The sequence below is a fragment of the Podarcis cretensis genome (genome assembly GCF_951804945.1).
Source record: "Podarcis cretensis genome assembly, chromosome: 5".
Classification (NCBI taxonomy): domain Eukaryota; kingdom Metazoa; phylum Chordata; class Lepidosauria; order Squamata; family Lacertidae; genus Podarcis; species Podarcis cretensis.
Genome location: NC_137174.1, coordinates 40,232,450 through 40,246,284, shown reverse-complemented (window position 1 = coordinate 40,246,284; position 13,835 = coordinate 40,232,450). Strand labels below are relative to the sequence as shown.

The following is a 13,835-nucleotide window of genomic DNA, read 5'->3' as shown; positions in this document are numbered from 1 at the left end:
CACAGTCTTCTTCTCCTTCTCCTTCTCCTCCTTCTATATTTCATTGCTTGGAACCCACTGTGAGCCTATAGAGCTGGGCAGGAAGCGGCTTTTCTAAACTAACTAACTAACTAACTAACTAACCCTGTCCTCAGTTTGCATCCTAATTCTGTTTCTCTACCAGTGGAGTAAATTTGTGATCACCTTTCACAGACATGGAAAACAATTCTTTTTCTATGCCAACCCTACCACGGCTTGTCACAAATTGATTTGTTGGTGGAATGGAGCATAGCTTGCTTTGATGAATGGAATGTCACACCATAGATGCCTTGGGTTGTGGAGCCCTATGGAAAAAGAATGGCCTGGCGCGTTTCTATTTTCCCAGTATAGTTGCCACTTCATATTTAAGGAAAATTTACAAGGGATGACATTTCTCCATGATTGACAGCCGTTCAGGAAAGATGTCACTGTGAGTGGCAGTGTCATGATATATGCAAAGATGATTGCAGTTTCTTTTAGAAGGTTCGGTACCGTTATAATTTCCATGTGGGTGTTAAAATACGTGTTTTATTTCCGTTTAACAATAAGAACAGAAATTTAGATGGCTGTTAAGAAAATAACAACTTGCTGTTAGGCCCACAGAAATATTTAGCTGCACTTTTTGTTGTTGTTCATACATTGAGAGTACAGTCCAAAATATGTTACTGTCCTACTAATGTGAGGAGGATAAACATATGGTCCTCCAGATATCATTATACTACAACATGCATTGACTCCAGCCAACATGGCATGGCCAATGACCAAGGGTGATGGGAGTTGTAGTTTTCTTTCTGTGGCTGATATGGCCATCATGGCCAGAACAACTACATTGTAAAGCCCCCTGTGATCCTCAGATGAAGGGTGATATAGATATTTAATATTAAAATAATAATAATCTGGTCCTGGGATCCTTCAGAAGGGCTGGTTTAAAAACTGAATAATCAACAAAAACAATAATAGCAATAGTTGTGTGAAGGGGCAACATGACAGAAAGAGGCTGCAGCCACCCTCTGTCAACGTGTGGCTCTGTTCTCTGCCTCACCTCTGCAGTCCATCCTGCAGAGAAGAAATCTGAGGTGGGGAAGACTACACCCTAGACTTCCCCTGCTCTGCCGTGTGGATGGCAGAATGGGGGGAGCTGGAAGCACTGCCCCATAACCCCTTTCTGCCCACATTGTCATTTCACAGAACAGCATGTGAAAAGAGCTTTAGTTTCCAAAGTAATGTTTAGATATGCCCTAAACTGTTACTGACATTGCTGTGCTGCAGCATGTGTGTTTGTTTGTTTTTTAAATTATTTTCAATGCTCTCAGCACAAGTATAAAAATGAATTTTTTATTTAGCCGACCAAAAGATTGACTCTGTTTTTCCTCCTTTTGTTTTCTGTATTTTAAATGTGTTTCTATTGCATTTTGTTTTGCTTTTCAGTGTAAGTGGTCCAGAAAAGGCTTCATACGAACTAGATGGTGTATTACTGACTGGTATGTAAAATGGAAGGTGTTTTTTTAAAAAAAGCAATGCATTTTGTATAGTTCTCAGTAGAATCAGGAAAGTTTCATTTCCCACCAAGTGGCAGGCACATAAGTCATTGCACATTTTTAAAACATGATTTTGTATATGGGCCATAAATGCTTTAGATTCCAACGTATAATAAAATCAATGGATCTCACTATGCGGTGATAGATATTGGAATGAACATTTATAGGTTTACCATTTCATTTCCTGCTTTATAATTTCACATTGAACACTAATGTTTAATCCAAATTTAGATGTAATGGCAAACTACAGTTAGCAGAACCTGACCCTCACAAACCAGGTTCAGACCACTGTTTCGGATGCTAGTTTAATACTTGGTGGTGTTTGATATTTGTGAGAATGTAATATAATGGGCAAGATCTGTCATGCTAGTAGATATGACCAGATTCCCCTTTGTCCCCAACTCCAGTGGGGTAGGGGGTGGGGTGTCCAGAAGAGGCTAGAGGAAGGTTAAGTCCCATTGCCACAATTGGAAATCAGTTGCACAAGTGAGATGCCACAATTTGATATCGCCCTAGATATTTACGAGTTTTAAATGCACATACAAATGGAAACGCTGGTGGAGTTCTGCATCTAGATCAGGTATATAATGGCAGACTCATTTCAATTGATTTCATTGCTTGTGTTTCAAAATAGAGCTCGTGATCTGCAGTCACTCAAGATTGTAGTGCAGTAAAATCAAATGCTTTCCCTCTTGCCTATGTCCTTACTTTTATTCTGAGTAAGTCTTCTCCTTCTTTTGTCACAGTGCCTTTGACTTGGTAAACATCCATCTTTTCCACGATGCTTCCAATTTAGTTGCTTGGGAAACAAGTCCGTCGGTTTACTCAGGAATAAGGCATAAGGCCCTCAGTTATGTACTTGACAGGTAGGTTGTCAACACTCTTTTTTTAGCTTCTTTTATTGCCCTGCATTTTGCATTGTGTTCCAAATACGAAGTAATTATCGTTGCTGTGGCTTTGTCTTGAAATGTGGCCAACCTCCAGGGGATTAGAAAAACAAGCAATGAATAAGCACCAGAGGATTTATTTATTTTTAATTGCAAACTGTGGAAATGCCAAATATCTAGGGTTGTTACTGAGTTTTACTCAAGAGTAGACCCATTGAAAGCAGTGGACCTAAGTTAGCCATGTTTATTAATTCCAGTGGGTCTACTCACTGAGTAGGTTGTCCTAAGGAGGGCAATAGTATTCCTGAGTAGGACTACCATTGGCTAGAACCTCCAGTCCCAGGAGCAGCTCATCTGAAGGGGCGGAGCCACAGCAATAGCTTCCTGGCAGCAGCATCGCTACTGCTGGGAGGCTTTTGATGCAGCTTTGCCCTACCAGGGCAGATGTGCCGGTCCAGTCCTATGCATTAACAAACTTACCAGATATCGTATTTTTCGTCCTATAGGGCACACCGGCCCATAGGACGCACCTCGTTTTTTGGGGTGGGGAATGAATAAAAAAAAATTATCCCCCCCCCAGCCGCGGCTGCCGCCCCAAGCCTTGCACACGCCTGCCTGAAGCACGGGGCACCCTCCGGAGGGCTCCGCGTGCTTCGGGCGGCATGCTGCCGCCCCAAGCCTTGCGCACTCGGCGGGAGCTCCTGCCGGGCATGGAAGGCTTGCAGACACTCGCCCGAGGCACGGGGAGCCCTCCAGAGGGCTCCCTGTGCTTCGGGCAACAGGCTGCCGCCCCAAGCCTTGTGCGCTCGGCAGGAGCTCCTGCTGGGCTCGCAAGGCTTGCGGACACTCGCCGGGGCTGCAGGCTGCTGCCAGCAAGCCTTGTGAGCCCGCGGGAACTCCTGCCGGGCTTGCAAGGCTTGCGGATAGCTTCCTGAAGCCTGGAGAGCGAGAGGGGTCGGTGCGCACCGATGCCTCTCGCTCTCCAGGCTTCAGCGAAAGCCTGCATTTGCCCCATAGGACGCACACACATTTCCCCTTCATTTTTGGAGGGGGAAAAGTGTGTCCTATGGGGCGAAAAATACGGTACCTATTTCATTTTCTTTCCCCCCAAAAGCCAATGAACTGAGGAACATGTGATTTACTCTGTTGCTGGAAAATTAGGTATAAAGAGAGCATTTGTACTGCTTCTGCAGCTGACTTACTGATATAGTTTCCTTGGAAATCCCATTAATTTGTAGGAAACACTCTAAAGTTGGTGGTTGTGGATTTTTGTCAGCATCCTGTAATTTCTTAAATATTTTCAATATATTTTAATCTGTTTTCCATACACCAAGCATCTTTCTGTATGGTCAAGTGTTGGTTGCCCAGAGAACTCAAGCTGAAGGGTAGTCTGCAAATATCATTACTAATAATAGATAAGAAACTGAGAATGGACTGCTACTTTGCTGAAGGCCACCTAGGGCATCTGTGGTTGATCTCTGGCTGCTAATTGTGTCACCTTTGCGTAACTCAAAGTGCAGTGTTAGTGCATATTTGGTTACAACTCAGCTGTGCACATTGGTTCATACTGTATCTGATCATCAACCTAGGAAAATTTTTAGAATAGTCTTAAAAACCCTGATTGCTTTTTCCCTCCCAAAACTTAGAAACCTTCTATAAAGCTTAGTATTAAATGTAAACTAAATGTTTTGCACTGACCAGTTCTTCCTGCCTTTTCACATCTGCAAAGTGGAGCACGTTGCTAGCTAGAACGAACAAACAAACGTGGATGTGTGTGTGCGTGTGTGTGAGAGAGAGAGAGAGAGAGAATTTGGCATGGGGCTTGGATAGCTTACACGAGTTATCTGGTAGAAGACTGATGTACTTCCTTGTCTGGCATGCCCCAACCTCTGTGGTTAAGGAGTCTACAAACGGTTCTTCCCCTCACTCAATCCCACAACTAGAAATTCGACGAGTGTAGTTGTCATTTTTAATTCTAATATGGGGTGGTCTGGCTTCAATCTTTTCACCCGTGCCTACTAAATTAACAAAGCAAGAATACTTGGGTTCTCGCACCAGTTCAGGCATAGCCAGATCTGTGTTAAGTGATCCTGTGAGTGCAACTCTTCCTTAAGAATTTAAGAAGTGCTTTGCGGGAGGAGATTTACATCCACCTGGTCCAGCATTCTTTGCAAAGATCCTAGCAACCAGCAAGCACTAGGTGGTCCACCGGAAATTGGCCTGTAGCCCACATCTGGACCACGATTGGCCGCCTGTCCACCCTCCCCCCCTCATAATGTATGTTATATTATTAAGCTATTGCCCTGACTGGCTAGGCTTCCTTCAGGCTAATATTATTTGAGGTGAAATAATTATTCATACTTTTTTTTCCATCTGGTATTTATTCCTCCATCTCTTCTTGTGGTCTAAAGGACCTGACAGAGCTGTAAAGTGCTTTTGCGTTGTTGTTTTTAACTTGCACTGTGTGTTTCCTTTTAGCTCTTTTGGAGACATTTAGACTCCCCCTCCACAAATGCCTCGGCAAGCAAGAGTGAGGGCTAAACAGTGTTAACCGTGGGTCAAGGGTGTCATGGCGGTAGATCATTAGAATGTGACAGTGCCAAAACCAGACCCAGCTCTCCTGCCTTTTCAGGAAAAGAAGAAGAAGAAGAAGAAGAAAACCCTCCATTTTTTTAGGTGGCACTACCACTGTGGGGGCTTACATTCACATAGATTGCTCATTTTGAGAAAGCAGCCAGCCGCAGATCCGGACCTCCATAGTGAAATGATGGGCTGCCCGGCACAAAAGGGGAGTTCTGTAAGAGCAGTGAATAATGGGAAACCCCTTTCATCAGCACTGCTAACCTTTTGGCAGCCACCAGCAAACTCTATTCTGATCTGCTGATTGGGGAGGACAATACACTGGAGCTCACTTTGAATGAATGCTACCACCAACAGTGCCCCCATTCAGAAGGTTTTGGGAACCATCTTGGACCATTGTCTGCCATCACTCCTTCAGACAGTAGGAAAGGGGAAAGTGAGAGTATCTATAGGAAAGAAACTACTTCTTTTCTTGGCTTTTAATCTCCCTTTAAAGCTTCATAGATCTACATTTCCAGCTGAGCTACAGGAGCAATGGCGGTGCCTGATAAACACAGAAGAGAGAAGGTTTCAAGGCAGGCCTTTAAATCCCCTTATCTGCATGCCCTAATAATGCAGATTTAGTGCTGTTAAAACCAGAGGCTGATAAGTCTTTTCCTCTAAAGCCTTTAAACTGCTAAAGAGCATTTAACAGCCACTGCAGTTCAAGCTTTCGGGGAACAATGCTGAGAAGGAAAAGAGTTTAATGAGCTAAACCCCTCACTGAATGAAACTGAAACATCTTTTCACAGTTGATTTAAGTCACTGTGGGAGTAAGTGAAGCAGTCCTGTCTGCTGGGCGCATCTTGGCCAGTGTGAACAGCCAGTTAAATAGCAGCAATTTATGCAAGACTCAAGTGACCATCATAGGCTGCATTCCCGTCTTAATTATTTGCAAAAAGGAAACAAATGCAAATAAACTTTTAAGGGGGGGAGGGGAATAGGGTGGATAAAAAGAGTTGAACCTACCAAAAAGAAGAAGAAAAAGGCACATGTTGTATAAAGTAGTTATAATGTAGTTTAACATTTGGGGGTTTAAAACTGCTGAAAATCATGACCACAGAGAAAAGGCTGGTACATGGATAAATAGAATCAAATTTTCCAAAAGGAAAACAGAGCAGGTGAATAGTGCACTTTTAATTATTTTTTAAAGCTGCTGTAGAATGGTTTTGTTAGCTGTTCAGTGTTAAATGTGGACACATAGCATTTTTTATATAAATATATATATATATAGCTTTACCAGTTGGAAAGCAATTTCAAAGCTTTATGGTAAGAACGGCAACAAACCTCAGAAACTTCTCATGGAAACGCTTTCCATCACGCTCTGTTCTTACGTTTTTCTGACCTAACAAAAAAACAATTACTCGTTAAATTTTTGAAAGATGCTTTGGAAACTGAATTTGCTCTTCGCTAAGTTGCATAGCTACTATTTACGATTCTTAGCATTTCCCCCTGAATCGTAGAGAGCTTTTGCTATTTTGAATCAGATCTGTATTCTAGTGGAGAGAGAAGGAACTCAACCAAGACACTTTTCACCCAAGCAAGAACTGAAGGATTTGGGTACATTCAGCAAAAATTAGAGTTGCAACCAGGATGCTGAGACACCAGCCAGAGACTGTTCTTGTTGTTCCAATCTCTGAAACATCCTGAAGTTACTTAGAGTGGGGGGGGGGTTTGGTGTCTTTCCCCCACCCCCACCCCTCTTTCGAACATGACAGTGCCCTTCTGTTTTAAAGAAAAAAACGTAGCTTGGTCTAGTTGAACAGAAACATTTTTTTTATTTTTTTATTTTACATTACAACTGTGAAATCTTGGCATAAAGCCCCGCTTTGTGACCTTCATTATTTTCTCACAAATATAGTCCATTGTAACATTGCTGAAGTTAATTTGATCAACATTGGGACATTTAACTTTTATGTCCAGTCAAAGGAGCTGTTTCATGCTCATTTTGAGTATTCAAAAGAAATGATTGCCAGAAAAATAATGTTACTATTAACAATTCAAAGCAATTAGTTTCCCAGGGTGAGGAGATGTGAGGCATAGGCTCCACACAGCAATTCTTTGTCATTTTATGGATGCTCATCAGTCAACTGTCACATCTTCTCAAAGGCCCCTCCGATCTAAATGTTTCTCTTTGGGCTTTTCCCAGAACTTGCAGCTGAATGAGAGGAAGAAAAGCCACTTCGTTTCTAGGCAGAGGCAAACCTTGTGTTAAAGATCTGGGTCATTTGAGCAATTGGAGGGCCTGGAGTGTTTGTAAATACTCCTTTATTCTTGTTATTTATATTGCTGTTGTTGTTGTTGTTGTTGTTATTTAAAGCAGGGAAATTGTAACGCGAGCAGTCTCTCTTGGCAGAGATTTTTTTTTTTTAATATTTTATTAAATTTTCATAGTACACAATATACATACAAGATCCCTTCACCAAAAAATAATACACAAAAAAGTCAGAACAAATACACCAAAAAACCATATAGAAAAAAGGAAATAAAAAAGAAAAAAGAAAAAGAAAAAAACCAACCATTCAATACAATTTTTTTATATATAACTAACTGCACTTCCTCACATCTCCTTTACCCTGCATTATTTATATTAAAAGTATCAGCAAATTATTACCTTGTTTCATACCTTATTTTGTACTTTCCAAATATTATACTTCTAAATTTACTCATACCTTAAATTTAAACATATTGTTGCCTTAAATTTCGACCTTTTCTTACTTATAACTTAATTTTCTATTTTACAAAATCTATTTGCTGGAACTGAGATTTTCTAAATCGTGCAGATACTTAACATTCATACAACTTATATTGTTTTTGTAAATAGTCCTTAAACTTCTTCCAGTCCTCTTCCGTTGTTTCTTCTCCCAAGTCTCGGATTCTGCCAGTCATTTCAGCCAATTCCATATAATCCATCAATAGCGTCTGCCACTCTTCCTGTGTGGGCAAGTCTTGTGTCTTCCAATACTTTGCAATAAGTATTCTTGCTGCTGTTGTCGCATACATAAAGAAACTTCTGTCCTTCTTTGACACTTTCTGGCCGACAATGCCCAAGAGGAAGGCCTCCGGTTTCTTAACGAAGGTATATTTAAATACCTTTTTTAGTTCATTATAGATCATTTCCCAGAAGACCCTCACTTTTGGGCATGTCCACCAGAGGTGAAAGAATGTCCCCTCAGCCTCTCTACATTTCCAACATTTATTATCAGACAGGTGATATGTTTTTGCAAGCTTAACTGGGGTCATGTACCACCTATATATCATTTTCATAATATTCTCCTTCAAGGCATTACATGCCGTGAATTTTATTCCGGTGGTCCATAACCTTTCCCAGTCCTCAAACATAATGTTATACCCAATATCCTGAGCCCATTTTATCATGGCTGATTTAACAGTCTCATCCTGTGTGTTCCATTTAAGCAGCAAGTTATACATTCTCGAAAGTACCTTAGTCTTTGGTTCCAACAGTTCTGTCTCTAATTTCGACTTCTCCACCTGGAATCCTATCTTTTTATCCAATATAAAAACCTCTTGAATTTGAGCGTAGTGTAACCAATCTTGCACCTTATTCTTTAATTTCTCCAAGCTCTGCAACCTCCATTTGTCTCCAATTTTTTCTATTATTTCCCAATATTTCGGCCAACAGGCCTCCATATTGAGTCTTTTCTGGGCCTTAGCCTCCATTGGTGATAGCCATCTCGGGGTCTTACTTTCTAGTAAGTCTTTATATTTTGTCCAGACAATAAATATTGCTTTTCTGACAATATGGTTTTTGAACATTTTATGCATCTTTACCTTGTCATACCACAAGTATGCATGCCAACCAAAAGCATTGTTAAACCCTTCCAGATCTAGGACATCAGTGTTCTCAAGAAGTAACCAATCTTTCATCCAGCAGAAAGCTGCAGCTTCATAATATAACTTTAAATCTGGCAGGGCAAACCCCCCTCTTTCTTTTGCATCAGTTAATATTTTAAATTTTATTCGGGGCTTTTTGCCCTGCCAGATAAACTTAGAAATATCTTTCTGCCATTTTCCAAAACATTCCACTCTGTCCACAATCTGTAGAGTTTGAAACAAAAACAACATCTTTGGCAATACATTCATCTTTATAGCTGCAATTCGACCCAGCAAGGAAAGTTTCAATCTTGACCAAATTTCTAAATCCTTTTTAATTTCTGACCAACATTTTTCATAATTATCTTTAAATAAATTCAAATTTTTAGCAGTCAAATTAACCCCTAGGTACTTCACTTTTTTAACCACATTTAACTCTGTCTCATTCTGAAACCTTTCTGCTTCCAAAGATGTCAGATTTTTTACCAAAACCTTAGTTTTTTGCTTATTCAATTTGAATCCCGCCACCCGACCAAACTCATATATCAGTTCCAAAACTCTTTTCGTACTAGATTCTGGCTCCTGTAATGTTATTACCAAGTCATCTGCAAAAGCTTTCAATTTATACTGTTTCACTCCGACCTGTATTCCTTGCACCAACCGGTCCTCCCTAATCATGTTCAAAAGCACCTCCAGGACTGAAATAAATAACAGAGGGGATAAGGGGCAACCTTGTCGTGTTCCTTTTTCAATTTTAAACTCTTCTGTCACCACATTGTTAACTATCAATTTAGCTTTTTGCTCTGAGTAAATTGCCTCTATTCCATTTTCAAACCCCCGTCCCACTCCCATCCCTTCCAAGTTTTTCTTCATAAACCTCCAAGAAATGTGGTCAAAGGCCTTCTCCGCATCAATAAAAATTAACACTGCTTTTGTGTTAATATTAGTTTGCAAAAGTTCCAAAATGTCTATAATGTTCCTAGTATTATCAAACAAATGTCTACCTGGAAGAAAGCCTGCCTGATCTTTATGAATTACTTCATTTAGCACTTTTTAAAATCTACTTGCCAAAATATCCGCAAAGATTTTATAATCCACATTTAGGAGTGAGATGGGACGGTAGTTCTTAAGTTGAGTCTTTTCAGATTCCACTTTAGGTATCAATGTGATGAAAGCTTCTTTCCACGATTCTGGTGCCTACTTCCCCTCCATGATCTGGTTACAGACCTCCATTAGTGGTTGTGTCAAAAAATCTTTCAATGTCTTGTAATACTTGGAGGTAAGACCATCAGGTCCTGGAGATTTGCCTAGTTGCATATTCTGAATGGCACCCTCAATTTCTTGTTGCGTTATTTTATCATTTAGGATTGTTCTTTTTTCCTGGGATAATTTTGGTAGTCCATTAATTTTTAGGAAATGGTCTATCTCAGTCTCTTCCTGCGGCCCTTGCATATAAAGTTGTTTGAAATATCTCTGGAAGCACTTTCTAATTTCCTCTGGTTTCTGGATATTCCTCCCTTCAATCTCTAACTTGTTAACCGTGTTCAATTTTTGTCTCTTTTTCAACTGCCATGCAAGCAGTTTCCCACACTTATTCGCTGATTCAAATGATCTTTGTTTCATCTGTTTAATTTTCCACTCAACTTCTTGATTTATCAATTTAGCGTATTGTGCTTGGTAAAATTTAATTTCTCTCAGAACCTCCTGTGATTTAGGTTTTGATCTCAATTTTTTCTCACCATCTCTTATCTTGTCTAAAATCTTATCCTTTTTTTCATTCCAAAGTCTTTTCTTTATTGTGTTCTGTTGTATCAAAAACCCTCTCATAACTGCTTTACTTGCGTCCCAGATTATTCTTTTTTCCACCGTAGTATTCAAATTTATTTCAAAATAGTCTTTTAAAGTTTTTTGGGCCTTCTTGACAATCTCCTGATCTCTTAATAGGGTATCATTCATTTTCCATCTGAAGGAACCGATTGGAATAAGTCTCATTTCCACTTTCATAGCATTATGGTCGGAGCAGGTTTTTGGGCAGATTTCCACTTTTCTAGTCTTAGGTGCCAGTCCTCTAGTTATCCATATTTGGTCGATTCTTGTCCATGACAGGTGGGCTTCAGAAAAGAAAGTTCCTTCTCTGCCTAAGGGGTTCTTTGTCCTCCATATATCAATCAAATCCATATTGTCAGTTAGTTCAAAAAAAGTTTTAGGTAGTCTGCCATCATTTGTTAAATTTTGATTTTGTGACTTATCCATGTTTGTAGAGACCACTCCACTCATATCTCCCATCATAATGATGTTGGTATAGTCCAGATAGTCCAGAATTGTCTCATGCAGTTTCCTGTAAAATTCTGATTTCCCCTCATTCGGCGCATAAATTCCTAATATTAAAAACTTTTCTCCTTGGACCTGTATTTCAATTGCCAAAATTCTTCCTTGCTCGTCTTTAAATAAGAGTTTTGGTGACAGGCTCTCCTTTGCATAAATCACCACTCCTCTTTTCTTAACTTTGTCCGATGAAATAAATTCTTGGCCTAGTCTTTTATTAATTAACACTTTTCTGTGAAGCCTAGTCACATGTGTTTCCTGCAAGCAAATAATGTCCAATTGTTCTTTTTTCAATATATGAAAAATTCTTCTTTTTTCTGGGGAATTTCCGCCATTTATATTCCAACTAAGAAGCTGCAGAGACATCCTGGATCAGTCTGTTAGTCCTGTGGTGGCATCTCTTTCTTTTGGTCCTCTGATCCCGAGGGTGTAGGTGCAGGTGTAGGTATAGGTGGAGGTGGTGGCCAAGATCCTGTTGTTCCTTTCTGTAGGTCCTCTTCGTGGTCGTTCAAAAACTTTTGTTGATCTTCTGCTGTTTTGATTTTAACTTTCTTTCCTTTGAAGTTAAAGGATAGTCCTTGAGGGAACTCCCACCTAAAGGGAATTGAGTTGCTTCTCAGTAGTCTTGTTAATTCTATATAAGTATCTCTAAGGTCCAAAAGTTGTTTCGGGATGTCTTTGTAGATTTCTGCCTTGATGCCTTGAATAACAAGTGATTTTCCAAAATGAAGGCCTAGTATTTTATCTCTCTCTTGCTTAGATCTCAAGATGATCAGACAGTCTCTGGATCTGTCCTTCCTCACCTTCAAATTCCTTTTGGTTTATAGAGCTTCCTCAATGTTGAAACAAAGTCTTTGAAGATGTGCAAGATACAGTTCCCCAGTTTGTAACTAAACTGTAGCGCTCAAATGTAGCACTTTCAGAATTAAAAACATTTCAGCAATTTGACAGCTCTTTGTTGCCCCGGCAGTCCGTGACTTTGGGCTTCTCAGTTTATAAATCCACAAAGGAGAGGAAAGGTCCAATCAAAAGCCAGCAAAATTAAAGCAAAATTGTCTCTTTTCAATTATTATTAAAAACAAAGTTCAATTATTGCGCGAAAATCCACGCTTTTTACAGCCCTTTTTGAATGCTTCCAACTTGTCAAAATCTTTGCTTTGATCCTTTAAGCACAGTCAGGAGACGGACTTCCTGGTTACGTCTCCCGCTTTTAGCCGAATTTCAATCACTTTAGTCCCAAATTTTTAGGATCCCCTACTCACGGGGATCATTGGCAGCAGCCGCACGGCTTCACTCCCGCAGAAAGAGCGATGAACTCACAGCACCGCTCCCCCTTCCACGCTCCGGAGCCCCTTACGGGGTTCCTTCCTCGTTTCTGGGGGGGCTTCTGGTGCCCGCCGAGTCCCACGGCCACAGGCTCACTCTGCCTGTGGTTTTTCTTAGTGGGTCTCCGCTTTGCCGTAGCGGACGACCCTTTTCTGCGGGGCCCCTCTTCACAGCGCGAAGAGGACCGCCATTGCCGTTTCGAGCCACCTCCGGAAGTCCTCTTGGCAGAGATTTAAATAAGTAGCCAGATATATTTTAGCTTCTAGCCAAAGACACCAACAGTGCATGTTTACTCAGGTGCAAGTCCCACAGTGTTCAGTGTTACTTGCTACTTAGCACATGTGGTTGCATCCTGCATCTGCAGATATCACTACAATTTTAAAGGGTTTTCCCCCCAGCACATCAAATAGGATGACAACTTTTAATCAAACTCATTGGGCCATCTCAACTTTTATCTTCTTTGCTTTCCTCCTGCTCCTTTATTTTTATAAGGGTCTAAAATAGGTATCTTTGTACCTTATCCCTCAAATAAGGGATTGCTGCCTAGGTATCTTCTTACATTCTGTTTTGTCATCCATGTCTGATGATGTTTGTCTTTTCTCTCTCTCTCTGTTTTCTGTCTTTTACTAGTTCATCTTTATAGGGGCCTGGCACCACTGGGCAGAAAGTCATGAATGTTTGTTATTCAGATAGCACAGACAAACAGAACACAATCCACACACTGGTTTTGTACACTCTGCAAATAGTTCCGTGCATATAGAAATGCAATCCTAGGCCACGGTTTGAAGAATCATACGGTTAGCTCCCTGTACCCAGCATAGCCAGTTTGTAATGTTGGGGGGGGGGGAGAGGGAAATAGCACTGGCCATTAGTAGCTGCAACTCCCTGGACATTCGTTCTTCTTGTATTTAGGTTAGAAACAGGGGTAGAGGAAGGGGGTGCGGTGGGTGTGGGTTGCCCTGGGTGTTACCACTGAGGGGGTGTCAAAATGCTGGGCAGCACTCACCGCGGGGCCTGCAGCACACCCGAGCCACACATCTCTCCTGGAAGAGACGCTGTGTCTTGGGCGCGCGCAGGCTCTGCGCTGCCCAAACGGTACGTCTGCTGCCTCCCCCCCCCCAGTTGTAAGGTGGTTCAGTGGGAGGAGGCCCAAAAAACCCCACCCCATAGTTTTACCCTGCTTATCCAGTTACTCCCACCAGAGCTGTTACAGTGGTACCTCGGGTTACATGCGCTTCAGGTTACATACGCTTCAGGTTACACACTCCACTAAGCCAGAAATAGTGCT

At 41.1% G+C, this 13,835-nt stretch overlaps 1 protein-coding gene across 4 annotated transcripts in view; it reads left to right on the top strand.

The window, feature by feature from the left end:
- The window catches only part of INPP5A (inositol polyphosphate-5-phosphatase A), a 240,041-nt gene that overhangs the window by 131,218 nt on the left and 94,988 nt on the right, over window positions 1-13,835 (top strand). For all 4 annotated transcript variants that reach the window (XM_079978457.1, XM_079978459.1, XM_079978458.1 and 1 more), the window contains exons 7-8: window positions 1,447-1,499; window positions 2,303-2,422. In XM_079978457.1, coding sequence (XP_079834583.1) covers window positions 1,447-1,499; window positions 2,303-2,422 — 173 coding nt within the window. The remainder of the gene's footprint in view (window positions 1-1,446; window positions 1,500-2,302; window positions 2,423-13,835) is intronic.